This window comes from Fundulus heteroclitus, chromosome 12 (genome assembly GCF_011125445.2).
Source record: "Fundulus heteroclitus isolate FHET01 chromosome 12, MU-UCD_Fhet_4.1, whole genome shotgun sequence".
NCBI lineage: Eukaryota > Metazoa > Chordata > Actinopteri > Cyprinodontiformes > Fundulidae > Fundulus > Fundulus heteroclitus.
Window position 1 is genome coordinate 22650371 of NC_046372.1, and position 19166 is coordinate 22669536.

Here is a 19166-nt window from a genome sequence, read left to right on the forward strand (position 1 = left end):
TAAATCGATTAAAGAACAATTAAAACCTCTGATCACTTCCAGGGCTTTTAATCTGAAACAGGAAATATTTTTATACCTCCAGGTTTCCAGGGTCCATCCTTCCTGACCTCTGGGACTGAAAATCAGCAGCTTCTCAGATCCAAGGAGGTTCCAGACCACAGGTCCAAAATGTTCTGACCTTACGGCCCGTTTGTTGTCATTTTAGTTCTGGAGCTCCATCATCTCTAGGCTGTTCCTGGAGGGTGAAGTCGCTCCACTGGAGAAGAAACAGCAGATTAGGAGGACTAATCAGGAGAAATGACTGGACAGGACTCACCTGAGAGACATGCTTGTATTCCTGCAGATTCTCTCCACGGGGAGTGTAGACTCCCTCGCTGCCAGTCAAGAACTAGCTCTGCACTGGTGGCAACACACATCATCTCAAGGCTCTTTCCAAAGTCAGATTCCATCAGATCCTCCAGGTTGGTGAGAAAGTTTCCTCTCTAAGGAAACCCAGCAGGTTGCATCAAGTCTCTCCAAGCAGCATTCACTCCTCCTGAAAGAGCGTAGAGCCACAGTGGACAGTCGTCTGCATTGTTGATGGCTTTGCAGCAATCCCTCATACTGAGCATGCATGAAGCGACAGTGGAGAGGAAAACTCCCCTTAAACAGCGAGGAGAACCTCCAGCAGAACCAGAACCAGGCTCAGTGTGAACGCTCATCTGCCTCCACCCACTGGGGCTTAGAGAAGACAGAGCAGAGACACAGAAAGCACAGAAGCTCACATTGACCCAGGAGTACTTTCTATGTTAGATGGTAATGGAGGATGATCTGCCTCCCCTGATGATGTCACAGCTAACAGAACGCCAGACCAGGTGTACCTTCTATGAAGAGAAAAATGGACATTCCTAATTTCCTAACATCTGTCTGATCATTCAGTTCAGAGCTGGATTTCAACTGGACTCGTTTACAGATTCACTTATGATGAAATTAAAGCAAATTATTATTTTTTTGTTGACTATTTAAGCTAATCAAGCTTTTATTAGTGAACGGTTCTGGTTCTGATCAATTGAAAAACAATCTCAGCACAAGAACTGGATCAGAACCGTTTGGGTCACTGACAGAACGGCTGCAGATTTCCTTTTCATTTAATTAAAGCAAAAAGCGGAAGAGTCAGAAAAGTTTAAACAAAACTCAACGTTTTTATGCTCTACATCATTTTGTTCTGAACCCAGATCCTGGTTCCGTGAGGCCCACTGACCCGCGGGTTCTATGCTTCCTGCAGCACACCTGATCCACAGGATCGCGTTACCTCTTCAGAATCCAGTCGGGTTCTACAGAACCCAGTTTATGACCCGTTCCAGAGAGACCCGCGGGTTATTTTCTATAATGTGATGAAAATAAAAGTTTGTGTTCAGACGTCTCTAAGAAAAGTTTTTAAAGCTGTACAGACTTGTTTTTTTTTTTTAGTAAAGGCATTTTGTTCCTGAGTGAAGCATCTCTTTATTTAAAACACAGAGCTGTGGACGGAGCCGGTAAACAAACTGGGATTTCTTCATGATGAATCAGTGGAGGAGAGGATAATCTGAAGCAGACTCATGATCTGTTCCCGCCTGTTTGGATGTCTGACATGAGCAGCTCGGTTCTGATGGCAGCAGATTTTTAAAAGCCTCCCGTTTAATAAAGGAGCTTCCTGTCAGCTTTGCAGGACGAGGTTAAAACCGTCGGAGTTACTTTGGGTCTGATCTTGTCTGCATGGTTTTCCCTCTTCTTCTTTTTTTAAAAACAAACATACAGTGACTCAAATAACTTTGTTCCATTGGAAATAAAACTAAAGTCCAGTTTTGATTCTTATCAGCAACGCTCTCTGATTTTTTTCCTTCTGTTCTGATCATTTAATTTTACAGCCTTATATTTTTACAGCGCTGTTCAGCTCACAGCAAAAATAATGTGGCGTTTTATCTGTATTAAATTTAACAATCTGGGTTCTTTCAACTTTACACACCAATAACATCCTTTATCCAACATTTCTTTATAGTTAGCTACTCTTAATCCACACCATTTAATCCATTATATTTTCCTTCCTTATAATCACCCACAAATGAGACTTTGGGATGTTACAGGTTTTAATTAAAAAGCATCAAAATACATCGGAAACTAAATCTTAGGATATACCATAAAATGAAGTAAGAATTTCTCCCCTCAGACTACGTTGCCCTCAAATAATTTGATATAAAACACGGGTATGTATTTTATTACATTTTTCTCACCTCATAACAAAATCTAAATAATAATAAGTGGATAAATTTAGACGCAGAGAAATACTTCAGAAACAGAGAAAGGTCTCAAATTCAATTACACTCCTTAAATCACTGAGTGCTGCACTTTTCAATTATTGGGTCCACCACAAAATACAAAAAATGTTTTCCTTAATAATACAAATAAAAATGCACTACAATGCAAACTAAAACAAATTGTTCTAAGTGATCAATTAAATAAAGTGATAAGCTCCTGGAAAGCTGCAGTAAACAGCGATGTTTTTAGTTATGATTTAAAATCCAGGGATCTGCAACCTTTAAAAGCCATTTCTGCCTCAGCCCAGCAAAATAAAACTCGTTTAGAGACACTAATGTCATACAATAATTTTTAATTTAAAAAAAAGACGTAATTTTTGACAAATATCTGCAACAGGAAATTTGTCGTCATTTTTAAACAAACACCTTTTTATTTCTTTAGGTTAAAAGAAAGACAAACATTTAAAAAACACTTGCAAAAAGAGGATGGTTAGATTGTCTTGTATGGGCTGTATTTATGAATAAATCAAAATGTATTTACAAATATAGCCCATGCAAGAAAATGGCTTTTCTTATGTTAGAAAGGATTAAGAAAGCACATGGGTTCCACTATAGTAAAATTAAAAATAGATCTAAAAACTATCACTGCTACTTTTAATGTCATTCTGTTGTGCAAATTCAATGCAAGGACAAAGCTGCAAAACTGCTAAAACGGGTTTTAGTTACTTTATTTATGTTTAAATATGGTTGCTTCTTTAATTGATTTTTTGACCAATGCTATTAAGAGCCATTTTGGAAGGTCTAAAGAGCCGCAGGTTGCAGAGCCCTGGTCTAGTTAACCTTAAATTAGCTTTAAGGAAACACCAAAACCAGAAGATAAAGTAAATAAAATTAAACAGTGGAAAAAAGCTTAACAGTGGAAAACACTCCAGCCTGTTTATGTAATATACCATAATACGATATGCAATGTGCATAATAGTACAGCAGCATCCCAAAGTAGCTAAGGCTTCTGCAAGTTTAGCTTAGCGTAAACGGTAAATGATCGGATCAGAACCTGTGCAACGTTTAGCGTGATGTAAACGGTTTTTATGTCTGTCGGGAGCAGCAGAGATCATGAAGTCTGGGAGGAAGGACCTGTGGAGGCGCTCCTCAGAGCATCTGGGATGCAGCCGTCTGTCACATGTGATTGTTTGTCCAGATTTATTCTCACTAAATCAGAAACAGCAGCCTCTCCTCTTAAATAAGTTAGATCACTCATGTCTGTGTGATGTCAATAAATTAGAATAAATATAAATAAATTAGGTTCTGTTAAATCATTTGTCTGAAAAAGGGAAGAACAAGTAAACAAGTTCTGCTGATACTCAGAAATTTACTCCTAAACTAACTGATTACACAAACAATGTTTTACGACTTCAGTTTCTGAAACATGAAACTCAATAAAAGAACAAATATATTTTTACAGGTTTTCTTCATTACATTTCTTCCCTTTTTCCGTCAGAAGAAATGTATTTGTGCTGATTTGTAGATGCAGGTTTTTACCTTCAGCGGTGCTCAGTGTTTCAGGACCCTTAAAGTCACTTATTCCTAATTATCCGGCGTTTACCGTGACGTTTCTGCTTCATGACGACTAAATCACTTCCAGAGTTTATTTGCTAACTGGAAAAAAAAAACATGGATCACCCAGAGGGATGGAAGAGAGGATGCTGCCGTACTGCGGAGGGTCTGGAGACCAGCCACCGGCGAGAGAAGAGGTGGTCCTGATCAGACTGGGTGGAGACGCCTGCTGGACTCACGGATTCCTTTATAAATAAAACATCAGTTTTAAAGAATACAACTTTTTTACAAGAATTTATTTTAGTTGTATTTATGCCAATCAGAATTATTTGTTTTGGCTGGGTTAAATATTTATTATAATATTTTAACTATGCATGCAAATTTTCATTACATGAAAATATGGATGCAATTTTTAAGGGATTTCAACACCAGAGAAATAAAAAAAAATACCAATGCAGTTTAAAAATATAAAAAAATATTTTAGATGGGAGTCAACTGCATAACTAGAAAAAGCTGTTCCTGCGTAACAGCGAGTGAGAATGCTAGTCGGCAGAATGATTTGAGCAGAAGATGCAGAAGATCCATGCAGAAGAGCTGAAAAACATTGAAATCAGATTTGAAGAATTTGAAAAAATTGAAGAATTTGAAGGTATTTGAAGAATTAAAAAAAAATTTATTTAGAAGAAATAGAAGAATGTGAAGAACTTGAAGAATTTAAAAAATTTGAAGGAATTTGAAGAATGTGAAAAAATGTGAAGGAATGTGAAAAATTTGAAGAATTTGAAAACATTTGAAATAAAATTAAAAATTTGAAGAAGCTGAAGAATTAGAACAACTAGAAGAATTGGAAAAATTTAAAGAATTGGAAGAATGTGAAGAAATTTGTATCAATTTGCATTGATTTCAATGGGAACAGCCAAAAAAAAAAAAAATAAAAAAATCGCACAAAAAGTGAAATATTTTAAAAAGGGTAAAATTTAGCTTAACCATGAGATATAGCAGTCATGCCGGGAACGAGCCGAACGTTTTGACACCAAAATTGTTGAAATCGGTTGAAGTATGCGGGAGTAGTTAGACGCCGACGGAATAATAATAATAAAGAGAAACAGGAAAACAATCAGTGAGAATGCTGTATAGCATTCTCACTGATTAAATACAGGAGGGCACCGGGTTTTATTTAGCTTTAAATACTTTATGAAGATCTTGAATAAAAACATTAAATCCTCCCAAAGATGCACGGCCAGGTAAAATCCGGCCGGTCACATCAATTCAGCTAAAATTACACAGAAATTAAATCCTGCAAACACAAAAAAAGGACCAGGATGAAAGAGGGAGATGTTATTGATAAGCAACTGTAAATGTATTTTCTTTAGCCAAACTGAGCTAAATGCTGGTTGAGGTTTTATTAAAACGTTTAAAGGTTATTTTAATGACTGGAGGTCTTATCCAGGCCGACCAGCTGCCAACATTCAGGGCCACACGGAGCCCTGCAGCCTCCGACCTCGGCTCCGTCCGTCTGCAGGCTGCATTTTTCCACTTTCCAACTGATTCCAGAGATTATTCCTGCGAGGATTCAGAAATATTCCCCAAAACAAACACGGTCGGAGCGCTCAGACATCCATCACGGCTGTTTTCTCACTGTGAGAACCGGATCTGAACCCGCAGCCCAAACAAATGATCACACAGCAGCCAGTTTCAGGACTTTTTCCTCTTATTTAAACGAGGCCAGATCAGGTTTCATGTAATGAGATTACAGCAGTGATAGTTTTAATTAGGAGCAGTTAGCGCGAGAGAAGGAAAACAAACTGAGAGGAACTGCTGACGGAGGAGGAAAACCGTCGACTTTCATTTGTTTGAACAAGTTTGAATGGAAAAAAAAAAAAAAAAACATGAAGAAAGACAGAAAAATTAGACCAGATTGGCTGATTTATGACATGAAATTATATAAAACATATTCACACACTTGGAGATTTTCTCGGACTATGGCGTTCTCTGTGTCTGCAGAACTTCACCGTCTGGACTGTCGGGTGATCAGGTGACCGCCTGATGACCCTCCGTTCATCGCGCCTCAGCTCCTGCACTCACAGGCCCGCTCTAACACCGCAGCTCCTTATCAATTAAATGCTTCACAGTAATATATTATTATTATAATTTTTTTTTTTTTTACAAATACAAATCCATAAATGTGTCTTATTTCTTCGCAATAAGCCCCGTTTACTCCTCCACCTCCAAATAAAATCCTCTGCAGCCGGTCGTGTCCAGAAGCTAACGTAGAACATAAATACATCTGAATACCCATCCAGATGTTCTGCTTCTGGCCTCAGAGGTTCTTCAGAGAACATTAGAGAACATGCAGCATCATGGAGATCCAGGTCCAGGTGGAAGTTCTGGTCCAGTTTACAGCAGGATCAGGTTCTACAACAACATCCAGAGCTCTGATCCATCCATCATCTGGACCTGGAGAGAGGATGGACCACCTGCAGACCTACCAGGACATGGACTAGAACAGTGGGTAATAATGGCACAACAGCAGCAACAAGCCAGGACTAACAGTACAATGGCGCGATCTATTGGTCCAATTATTGGCAATAATTGGTCCAGTCATAAAACTCAGACCACCACCATCAGCTTGTCTTCCATGTTGGATGAAAACATCTTCGCCTCCACTGCAGTCCTCGCCACATCGTTCCAGTTCCTGATTGGTTGCCAAGACGACGGTTGTCGAGGCAACGAGACACAAAAGTTCAGATTTTTCCTGCGGCGTACCTGTAGGTTTATGATGTAAATCTGCAGCTCGGTCTGCCACATTCAGCTCAGTGTGAACTATTATTAAAACTTTATTCTATTTCTGATGTCTCAGCCTTGGCGGCTGCCTGCTTTAGGGACGCAAACTCCTTTAAACCATTAAATGTCATGAACTGAGCCTTAAAGCGTAAACTTTACTTTTTACTGTGAGATCCAATCAGGGCAGATGTTTGTTCTGAGCTCAAAGCTTCTTAGAACCTGAAATAAAAAAAGAACTGATCACTGAGGTGATCCGTTCAGCCTGAACTTCATACGAAGCGTCTACAGCCGTGTCAGTTAGCGTGTTCAAGCACACGCGTGACCTCAGGCTGGTTTTTTATTGCCCATCACCGGAGCGACCCGTTTCTAAAACATAATTCACCTGATCAGTCATTTTTATGGCTCATCGAGCTCAAATGCCTGGTTTCGTCAGTTTAAAGAATTTAGAGTTTTGGTTTTATATCAAATCTGTTTATCCAGCAAATAAACATCAGAAACACATTCGGAATAAAAGACTAAAATGATTCTGCAGCTGCGAAGAAAGTGGAAAAAAAATAAATGAATAAATCAGGTAAAACGAACAAGATCTAAATTTGATACAATTATTTCTAAATATTAGAAAAGAGCTTCACTGTAAAAACGACATTAACGTTTCGTTTAATGCAAAAATAATTTATTCCAACCAACCAAAGATTGAACCAAACAATAAATAAAATGCGAGGCTACAGCGCCACCTGCTGTCAGAGGATCTTAACGTTAACTAACGAGTTATTTCAGGTTTTATCGCCCTGAAGAACGTGTCTGCTGGTTCTACTTCCTGTCACATGATCGCTTCGCTGTTAAAGCCACAAGATTTCACTTTTTCAGAGGAAATTTACATTCAGAGACTTAATTATAGAAAAACTTACAGAACTAGTTTTAATCTGAAGGTCTACAGCACCAGGAAAGTGATTTTAAGAGATCTGTGTAACAGATGCAATAACTTAATGACTAAAGGAAAACTTTAGTCACTAAGACATGAAAGGTAGACGTTCTGGATCCGGAACCGTCCAGCGTTGCATCAGCAGGACGAACGGCGTCGACAAAAACACATAAATATATCTTTAACCAAATTCTCCCAGACATACAGATTTATTCCTGCTGCTCTAAACAGTCAGGAAATTAGCCGAGCTTTATTTCCCTGAAAGTCAAAGTTTCTTTACCCAAAGAAACTGAGTCGGGTCCAGTTGAAGGTTTCCAGCTTTGGTTCCTTCTCGCTGCTTAGAAGGTGAGAAACGAGGCGACTTATTAACAGAACGTCCAGCAGATCTCAGCTGAGGAACGTCTTCCTGGTAAATTCTCCTCATTTTACCTGCAGATGCTGCCGATCCGACCAGAAACTAAAAAGTTTTATCTCTTAACGGAGTGGATCTGCGGCTGATCGGACTTGCCGGTGGCCTCAGGCGATGAGCCGTCCTCTGATTGGCCAGTGCAGCGGCTGTCAGAGCTTCCTGTCCCTCATGGCTTCCTGTATCTGTCTGTTGAGCTCAGCAATGATGCGGTCTTCGTGCGTGTAGACGCCGGTCCTCAGCAGGGTGTCTCTCTCCTCCAGGAGGCGGCTCAGGTGTTCCTCGGCGCTCTCGTTCAGGTTCAGGCTGGGGGCGGAGCCTGGGTCTGCGGGGGCGGGGCCTAACCTCTCTTCTTCCTGCTTTTTTAACCTGTGGGGGACGACAACATCCAGTAGTTTATACCACTTGTCTGATCGTAAAACACAAAAACAAATCTTTTATATTTCCGTTCAGAACAGGAATATTAAACACATCACGTCAGCGCAGATTAACGTGTTTTTCAAACTATAAATCGCTCCGGAATATAAACCACATCAGTCAAAAATGCATCATGAAGAGGAAAAAAAATATATCTAAATCGCATTTATTTAAGGATTTATTTCACACAATCCAAGAATAAAAACTGACATTTAATCTGGTAAACCAATATTTTTAAATTACACAGCTGCATCCACAACCGGCTGAATAATCTGGAACATACCTGGTAGGTTGAATAAATTAGCATAACAAGCCACCAACTGCAACCAGCAAAGTTCTGGTCAGAGCATTTCGGTCTAATTACGCCTAAATCAGACCGTGAGCGTAACGGTCCTACGTGCTAAGCTAACAGTACGACACGGATGTTTCAGAGCAACTTGAAGCTCAGGGTTTTGGCTTAATTTGCATGTTATCTAAGCCATAACAAGGCCTTTTTGGGCAATAGTATAAAAACTTGGACCTCCACACTAGTCCAGACATTTGAACTGAAAAAGCTTCTTGGATAAGAAGCGAAACGTCTTCAGACTTCGCAAAATAGTTTTTTTTAACCTTTTTTTTGGAATGACCATGACCTGGATGACTGAGAATCTTCACCAGCATAAAGCTCACGTTCATCAGTGAAGTTGTAAAGCGCCCAGACAACAGAGCTGTAAGCTAGCGCTAGCTGCTGTTAGCTTCACAGAGAGACCAGTAACAGGTTCTGTCTCAGTCTGGTTCCTTAGAGCTGCACCACTCAACGCTTTGCTGTGTGAATAAAGACTGAAACAGTGAAACTACGTATAAACATGTTCAGTCTTTGTTGTCTATAAGTTAATGTTCAATTAATGTGTAAGTGGTGAAAGAGCAGGATATTTTTCACAGGCCTAGAGCGCACCCTTGTGGCTATAGCTGGTAATGTTTACTCCTTGGTTCATGCTGCTCATTATTAATTACCATTTAAAATTGATATACAAGTCACACCTGAATATAAGTTGCAGGAACAACCAAACTATGAAAAAAAGTGTGACTTATATCTGAAAAATATGATAGTTGTTTAAACCAGGAGTGGTGAACACATGCAGCTCTGCTTCCTGTCCTGATCTGTCAAGGTTCTCATTTTAACTGCTGCTTGGTGGCATTTTATTTAGAAAAATCACTTTTTTTTATCCAGCGAAGACGCTTTACACACAGCTCTGCCGTTCAGCCATCTTTGTTGCAGTTGCATCAACTGAGTTCAGTTAAACCATAATGGGGGGCAGTTCTGCTTGTTGGCCCGGCCCAGTGGGGAGGGAGGAAGCCGGAGTACCCAGAGAGAACCTCGGCACGCACACGGAGAACATGCAGAAAGAGCGCTCTATAGATTTAAGGGTTTTTATCCTGATTTCAGCTTTAATAAATGTGTAGAACGTGTGAAGGACCAGAGGAGAACTAGAACTGCAGCTAAAGTGTGAAGCCTGAGCTGCTGAGAGCAGAACCAGCTTCATAGAAACTGAACCGTTCCTTCAACTTTACTAGATGAACGTCTCCTGTCTTACAGTGACAGCGTCATTTTGCTCACCATGACTTTAAATAAGATGCTGGAGATCACAGGGCTGGACGACGTAAAAAAAAAAAAAAGCATATGGATAAAATAGAAATCATATTGATCGATATCGATAATTATCAAAAAATTCAAAACGTATATTTTAACTGCAGCCCTGGCCATTTTATGCTGTTGCTTAGCAACCTATTTTTAGTTACAGACACAAACACTGAGTTCAAACTCAAACCTTTGTTCAACCAACTTTTTACCAAAACTGTAAGCTTTTAAAAAAACGCGTGCTCTCTGGACTCTCTGAAGGGGGCGGAGCTTGGTTCCTGGGTCTGCGTTGTGATTGGCTGCCAGAATGTAATGATGTAACATTAACCTACACGGCTAGAATGCATAAGGAAGGAAAACTGTTATTCTATTGAACTTTTTGACCCTTTTTTCTATCATCGATAAATATTGTTATTGCTCTGGGAACGGAGGAGCGACTGGGCCACACTTCCTGCCGGGACCCGGTTCTGGTCCTCCTCACCTGTTCAGTTCGTTCCTGATGTCATCCAGCTCCTGCCGGTCCTGCCGCACCGCCTCCTTCTCCTCTGTTGCTAGGTAACGCAGCCTCATGGCCTCCAGCTCCGCCTGCTGCTTCTTCAGACGGGCCATGGCGTTCTCCTGCTCCCTCTGCAGACAGCAAACACGAAACCCACAAAGCCCGTCAAAACCAGAACCAGCGAGCGGCTCTGAACTCTCACATCTCAGCTGAAATCATTAGAAAACAACCGTCTGACCTCGGCACTGACATGCCGGAGTTTCCCTTAATTAGAGCGCAGAGAGCAGCCGTGATAAATTTGTCTGCTTTTACATTTTCATAAAAACCTCCCTGAGAAACAGAGAGGCTGTGAGAGCAGACAGAAAACTTCATAAAAAACACCCCAAAGTCATATTTCTCTCAGCCGCTCGGCCAGACTGACCAGGAACGCTGGTCTGAGGTCAGTCTGCCGACTCGTAAATCAGAGGAGCCGTCTGAGGGGGGAACAGAAACAATCTGGAGTCAGGGCTCCTCTCTGCTGCGCTCACGTCTCTAATAAAAGGTTTCACTGAAATCCAGCAGGTTCAGATCTTCAGGAGGACGGCGACTGAAACGACCCGTTGGTTCCTGGGCTGCTCGGTACCAGCAGAGAGACCCGCAGAGCTAATCAGCACCAGACGTGTTCTGATAAAATAACATGACACCTTTTAGGCTGCAGAGAACCAGGTTTAGATTTTAGTCCTGAAAAACCTTCAGACAACATCGTGAGCTCTAAACGGACCGTCGGCTCAGAACCAGGCGGGTTTCCTCTGAGCTCGGGTCGCTTTGCCTCCTCCACCGGATCGGTGCCGACGGCTCCTTCTCCCAAAATACTAGTTTAGTCTCAGTTAAAACCGATCAGTGATCGTGAGGAGAAGTGAGGAAGAACCAGAAGGTCCACTGAAAAAAAAAAAAAAAAGAAATCTGTTGAACTAATACAGATATGAATGAGACTGGAGCGAAGGTTCTTTAAGCCCGTTTGCTGCTGTGATAAGCCGATAACTGAGAATTTTAACAGACATCAATGAGAATTAAAGTAGAATACATAAACAATAATAAAAGCTACAATAAAATACAGTTTTAGATGCTTTTTGAACTTTTTCACTGAAATTCTGTTCATTACTAAGAGCATCTGTGTGACTGGCTGCCTTGCTGCAAGAAGGTCCTGGGTTCAGACAGAACCGACCATTCCTTCACTGATATTTAGAAAGACAGAGCGCTGAAGTCTGGTAAAGTGAATAAGAATTAATCTGCAAATTGGAATAAGTGGTAAAAAGTATGTTTCCTTCACCCTGATAAATGTAAAATACAGATTTGAACATGTTGAAGTGTAAGTCACTGCGATGTAAAAGCATAGCCGCGCCCCCAGTCAAAGTTTAAAAACTATAAATATATCAAAATAATAAAAAGAATAAATAAAAAACAATAAAAAATAAAGTGGACGGCGCCAAGGGACCCGGAGGGGCAGGGCTAAATGTGGGGGTGTGGTAAGGACGAGGGAAAGTAATATGTTGAAGCATGAAGATGACCAGGGGTCGCTCTTTTGAGGTGGAGGGTTTAGTTACTAGTTCAAACCACTTGCTCAAGGTGCTGAGTCAGTGAAGCCGGCGCTGTGGAGGACCGGAGGGGCCCAGTTAGAGGACTAAAGCAGTAACGCTAAACGCTCGTGGTTCAAACCCAAGCATGAACCGTTTGGACCAACAGGAAAATTCAACCGCAGTAACCACCGTTCAGCCCTAAGAGGGCAGCACTGAGACAGAACTTCACAGTAACTTTAAATGCGGTACCGCGCACGTGACGTCACCGTCTCAAGAGCAACGCCTCTTTTGCCGCTTAGGTAGGGCATACAGGAGAGAACGCACGGATAACCCAGCTATTACAAGCGCAACAGAAACAGCGATATGACCGACTTTACAGCCGTTAAACTTTCCCAAGACGATGTCCCAGGCACACGGTTTACTGGTCGCACTGTCGAAGAACACACCAAACTTCAGCTCAAACGATGGCTTGAGGTTCGAGGGCTTAAAAAGACTAGAAAACTGGCCGAGTTGATGAACGGTAAGCTTTGTTTTTTTTTTTCCTGCGCGGCGATCATGGCGTCGTCGCCCGTTTTTTTTTGTTTGTTGTTTGCAATCACCGTCCAGGAATGGGTATATGTTTAATGTTTGTCTCATTTGAAATGTTTTTGAGTAAGCCTGGTAGCAGGCTATCATGTTAGCGCCTGCTACCATGATAGCATATAGGCTATCATGTTAGCTCCTGCTACCATGATAGCCTATATGCTGTCATGGTAGCAGGCGCTACTTTATTAACATGTCGGCCACCAAAATACTCTTACCTTGACTTGATGTCGCTGGAATTGGGTCAGGATGTTCTTCGGTTGGGCCCTTTCCTCCGACAAAATGCTTGCTACATATGTACTTGAATTTGGTAACTTTTTCCGAGTTGAACTGTTGTGTAGGCCGACCGCCCCGGTGTTCCAAGCGCACACATTTCTCCTTGGCAGTCTTGAAGAAAACATCCTTCATATGCGGCCGATCAGCGTAACTCGAGTCGCTGTTGCACGTTCCATAGCAACAATGTTTAAAAACCATGGTCTTAGATTTGGAAAAAGCAGTCGTTTACCGAGTAAAACCTAGGCTAACGCACGTCTCTTTTACAGCAAAACAACGGCGGCTTTCCGGAGTTTGCCCCACTGCGTACCACGTGATGTGACGTCATCGTGACGTTGTGTTTCTAAAAATAGCTCGCGCGCGGTACCCCATTGGAGCCTTTGGGTCCATTTTATACAGTTTATTCTGCAGAATAGCTGATGTTGGGTTGAGTTACACTTTAATGTTACCAGCAGTGAAAATCTGCTGCTCCTGAATCGGTGCAGCAGACGGACGACGTTGCGGTTCCAACGAGCGTCGGCCATCAGGAAGCGGCTCGCTGTGTTTTGCTTTGATTAGTTTATGATCAGTTAAATTTCAGCAGGTTTTAAATCCAATCAAAAGAAATTGTGTGAAATAAGTGATCAGTTCAATTAAACATGTGAACATTCCTGTGATAATTTACCTCATTGACACCACCTGGTTTACCATCTATGCTTTTATAAGTTGATTGATATATTTAGAATCCATCAATTTTTCAATAACATGTTAATCGTTGACATTTTAGGCGTTTATTTTCTCAAATTACATAATTCTGTCATTTGGAATATGAAACTATTTGAAATAATAAGCATTAAACCAGATTCATGTCATTGTTCCTGAGTGTCTCCCCTAATATCCCTGGTTCTGCCAGATTGGATCACCGAGACGCATCAAGGCGTCAGAGCGGTTCCGAAGGACCAATCAGAAACGCAGCGACAAATTAAAGTCCGATTATCTCTAAATGATCAGAGTTAAATTAGGAGAGAAATGAGAAACAAGTGAAACAATTTTCTTTATGTTCGGGTTTCTGTCAGAACACGAAGGACGGCGGTTCTGAAATCAGTCAAATTCTGCAGCCGTTGGACTTCTGAGGTTTCTGGATTCACGTGCAGCAAGTTTAAAACACGCTCCAGAGAAAGTTCTGATTTTGGGTTCAGAACCTGAAGAAGAGACGTTCAGAACCGGGTCGGTCCTCCAGAAACATCTCGTTACTCAGCAGCTTCAGCGAGCCGGTGCACTGGGTCCTCTGACAGGATGGAGGTGCTGGTAATAAGCAGGTTCTGGTGATACACAGCAGAACCGCAGCCGGCCCGGTCTGAGTTTCAGCTCAGCACCACCTGACGGAAAACAGCCGCAGCAGAGTGTTGACTCAGGCCCGGTTCTCTGTGGACCATGTGACGTCTGTATGCCCAAATGTTTATCTGCCGTCAGCGGCCAAGGACAACCCGGGTCCGAATGCCGGAACGATCAGGACCAGGTGATACCGAGGCTTCAGTGGTACCGAGAGAAAGAAAAACCTAGAGCTGGAAGCAAAGTTCTGACCCAAAAACAAACCTCCAGCTGAGAGACGGAGCACGACCAGAATTACGACCCGATGGGAACAAAGAAAACCGTTTGAAACCCAAACCAGAACCGAGTGTCTGGCTCCGTCCTTCACCAGGAACAAACCTACCCTGGTTAAACCCGGTTTATTGGTACCTTCTACAGCAGAGGGTCCAAACGGACCTACGGTGGAGCAGCAGAACCGTGCATGGAGGCTGCCGTCACAGGAACGTTTAATTTAAGAACATTTATTCTAATTCATTTTTAAAAAAAAATTATTTTCAATATTTGAATTGACAAACAAAGTAATTGCTGAAGAAACAGGATCTTTAAATCCTGCTGATCTGAAAATAAAACGGGTTTCTGCTTAAATTAATTAGAATAAAGCCCAAAATGTATTTGGGTTGAATGCAACCAGAGCCGGGTCTAATAATAATAATAATACATTTAATTTATACTGCACTTTCTATCAAACAATCTCCAAGTGCTACAGAAAAAAGCTTCTGGGTCACGCTTGCTGTGTTCAGACCTTTAATGATGGAGGTCTGGTTTGGAGGAAAGGTCCATGAACGTCTGTCCTCAATTTTACAGTTAAAATAAAACCAAAAATCTTAGTAAATAAAAAGGAAAAATAAGATTTTAAAGTGTTAAAAACAGTCGATCTGCATCAGGCGGCCGGTCAGGGCAGCAACTAATCATCATTTTAGTATTCGATTAATCAGTTGATAATTTTTACGATTAATCGATGAATCGGATGAGAAAAAAGTTTAATTTCTATTTCTTTTTTCCAAACTTTAAAATTTGGAATGAAAGAGCAAATAAAACACAAATTGCTACTTAGGTGTTCGGTTACAATATTATTAGGTAATGAATAATTTTTTCTTCAAACAAAGAAGCTTAATGTTAATTTTATTGTCAGTCAATCATTTAATAGTCAACGTTGTCTATATGAACAGAGATTTAACACAAAAGGGAAGCTGTAAAACTGGGCGGAGTCAACGCAGTTTGGATGAACCTCTCCTTGCTGCGTTTACGTCGCTCTGCAGCCAGTCAGCCATCTGCTCTTCTTCTTCTTCTTGGGTTTAATGGCGGTTAGCAAACATCTTTTCAGTGTGCATTACCGCCACCAACTGGTGAGGAGTGTGTGTCAGCTAGCAATGACGACCGCCCGCATGAGGTAAACGGCTCCGCGACATGCAGAGTGATGCATTAATTGCACGACGCAACGTATCGATAACGAAATTCGTGGCCAAACCTTTTGTCGATTTTTATCGATTTTATCAATTCGTTGTTGCAGCTCTACGGCCGACGTTTCGTTCTTTAGCCTCCGGACCGAACTTTGTTTTAAACGAGCCAGAAAGCGGCTTTGAACTCTTAACCTGTGGAGGTTCCTGCTTGGAGTTCAGGAACCAGAGCGCCCCCTGGAGGACTTCAGGAGAGTAAATAAAACAAACAACCCGGCATTAAATTAAAAATTTATTTGAGCTTTTTAACCACCCTGCACTTCTCCTACCATCACTGAACCAAACAATCCAAAAGCCGATCACCTCCACATATGTTTGCTGATTATTTATTGAAACGGGTCATTTACAAGAACTTAGATGCACATTATGACTCTGCAGCTGAATGACAAAGTCGGAGCGAAATTTAGTCGCAGTCAGACTGCCTGACTGTAATGTCTGAACTAGAAGTGCATTCATGTAAGGCAGCCTGGAGTACGCATTAGCAACAATAAACCTAGTAAGTTAATTGAATATAAAAGTTACGTTTATTTTGGCCTTATGTTAGAAAAAGGGCAGTGTAGTCCAACTACCACATTTTTCAGACTATAAGTCGCATCAGTCAAAAAATGTGCCATAAAGAGGAAAAAAACATAAGTCGCATTTATTTAGAAATTTATTTCACACAATCCAAGACTAAAAACACTGACATTTAGTCTGGTAAGCCAACTTATTAAATTACTCAGCTGCATCCACAGTCGGCTGAATAACGTGGAACATACCTGGTAGGTTGGATGGAGTAAATTAGCGTAACAAGCGAGAAACGGCAACACAGAAAGTTCTCGTCAGAGCATTTCGGTCTAGTTACGCCTAAATCAGACCGTGAGCGTAACGGTGCTACGTGCTAAGCTAACAGTACGACACGGATGTTTCAGAGCAACATAAAGCTCACGTTCATCAGTGAAGTTGTAAAGCGCCCAGACAACAGAGCTGTGAGCTAGCGCTAGCTGCTGTTAGCTTCACAGACAGCCCAGTAACAGGTTCTGTCTCAGGCTTGTTCCTTAGAGCTGCACCACACAACGCTCTGCTGAAATAAGCAGCCCTGTAACTTTAACTTGAGTCTGAGAAAGAATTGTTTAATTTGAGTATAAAATGTTAAACAAGAAGACAAAAGTAAAATAAAAAATAATATTTTCTATGGTGGTAATTCTATTTCCTAACGAGCAGAACGAAGCAGCCCAATGAGTGACTGCAGGGAAGACACTGATTGCTCGTAGACTCCTCGCAGAACCACACCTTAACAAAAAAACTAAAGTTTCTCCTAAATTAATTTTCTCCGCCCAGATAAAACTCGGCTGAATGTTTGACGTTGAGGATTTCTCAGCTTTAAAACGGTGTTGAACTGCTGCCCAGCGGGAACAAACTGCTTTCGGTTCCTTATCGGACATCAAATCCTGCAGAACTTTCCTTCTTTGGCTGCGTTCTGGCTGACCTCTTTGCTCCTGTTTCTATTTACATTTCTGTTCAGACCAGCAGCGTTTTTAAAAAGTCTGGTTGAGTTTAACCGACCTCCCGCTCAGCCTTTAAAAAAAACAAAAAAAAAACACCAAATTTAGCTCTCAGCCTCAGATCTTTAATCTCTTTGTCCCAATATTTTTCCTGAGGGAAGAACAACTTGGGGTCCTTGTCCCAATATTTTGAATTCATGAAGACAGCGGCCGGCGCGCCGGTCCAACACCGCGGTCCTGTTTGGGCTTTAACTCTCCGGCCGGCAGCGCCTCCCGGGTCGGGAAGCACATTATTCCTCAGACAGGAATTTTTATGATCCGACGTGAGCTAAACAGGAGGCGGCGCGAGGTGCTGAGAGCAGAGAACAAATCGACGAGGAGCGCCAGAGAAAAACCAAACAGGAGACGACTTTAAAAACAAGACGGATGGTCGTATAAACACGGGCCTGAGATTTCAGAGAGAGACGTCTGAATAGTTAACGCCTGACTCGCTTATTGCTCAACGGCCCCGCGGATGATTAATAGGCGGGAGGCGACACTCGGCACCAAACCCCCTTAAAGATGCATAAATCACCGCGTGTTTTCTTTGCCGTGATGTGGCACTTAGCGCGGGAAGGAAAGAGGCAGAGATAAGAGGAAAACGACGTGAGAAAAAAAAAACGGGAACGTTTGGGAAGAAATGCTGAGAACGCGGAGGAAAGTTCAGGGAGAAAAGGACGGAGATCAGGAGGAGGAGGAGGAGGGACCGTCAAAGTGAAGAAAGAGATGATGAAGAGGAGGGAGGAGAGCAAAAATGTGGGTCCAGCTTTCCAGCTGCTTCCCGTCAGTAACAGTTTCCATCAGGTTCAGTGGGACTACGGCCTCGTCCTGCGCCCTTTGACCTTTGGGAGGAGCAGAGAAGGCTCTTATTTACACCCCTGCCTCCCCAGCAACATCGATTATCAGCGACTCCTTTCTCTCTAAACTTTATTAAACCCGATAACTCGTCATGAAATCTCTATTAAAAACTGAGGGAAACGGCTGGAACCAAGACGTCCCGGCTCAGATCTGAACCTGGAGACCCAATCAGAACCGGCTTAATTTACCGGGTGATGATATACGGGGAATCGGACTCTGGGTCATAAAACGCTCACAGAGTGCTTATTTAGACAATAATGCAGTTATATGAACAGACCATAAACAAGCAGACAGACTGAGACAAAACTGCATTAGTGCAATGAGCAGAAAGCAAAGGATGCAGGTCTAAATATTATCACAATAATCATTATTATTGTTGTCGTCGTCATTTTATTTTTACCGTTGTCGTTATTTTATTTTTACCGTTGTCGTTATTTTATTTTTACCGTCGTCGTTTTGTTATTTTTACCGTCGTCGTTTTGTTATTATTACCGTCGTCGTTTTGTTATTATTACCGTCGTCGTTTTGTTATTATTACCGTCGTCGTTTTGTTATTATTACCGTCGTCGTTTTGTTATTTTTACCGTCGTCGTTTTGTTATTTTTACAGTCGTCGTTTTGTTATTTTTACCGTCGTCGTTTTGTTATTTTTACCGTCGTCGTTTTGTTATTTTTACCGTCGTCGTTTTGTTATTATTACCGTCGTCGTTTTGTTATTATTACCGTCGTCGTTTTGTTATTTTTACCGTCGTCGTTTTGTTATTTTTACCGTCGTCGTTTTGTTATTTTTACCGTCGTCGTTTTGTTATTTTTACCGTCGTCGTTTTGTTATTATTATTATTATTATTATTATTATTATTATTATTATTATTATTATTATTATTATTATTATTATTATTATTATTAACAAAGTGTCGGAGGTGAAGTGATGTACAGGAGCACAAACGCACACAAACCGTGGGATGAGTGCAGCGAAGGTGGCGATAAATAAGTGTTAAATACGGTGTTATGTACGTAGGGATGGGTACCTGAACTCGGCATCAGAACGGCCCCGGGGCCACGGCGGACCGACCAGCTTCAGCCTCATCGTCCTCCTAA

At 41.5% G+C, this 19166-nt stretch overlaps 1 protein-coding gene across 2 annotated transcripts in view; it reads right to left on the minus strand.

Annotated features, from left to right (window-relative positions):
- Positions 1 to 7503: 7503 nt before the first annotated feature.
- The window catches only part of LOC105921640 (centrosomal protein of 120 kDa), a 50198-nt gene continuing 38535 nt past the window's right edge, over positions 7504 to 19166 (minus strand). For both annotated transcript variants that reach the window (XM_036144288.1, XM_036144289.1), the window contains 2 exons: positions 10456 to 10601; positions 7504 to 8308 (listed from right to left, as the gene is read on the minus strand). In XM_036144288.1, coding sequence (XP_036000181.1) covers positions 8092 to 8308; positions 10456 to 10601 — 363 coding nt within the window. In that variant the 3' untranslated portion in view covers positions 7504 to 8091. The remainder of the gene's footprint in view (positions 8309 to 10455; positions 10602 to 19166) is intronic.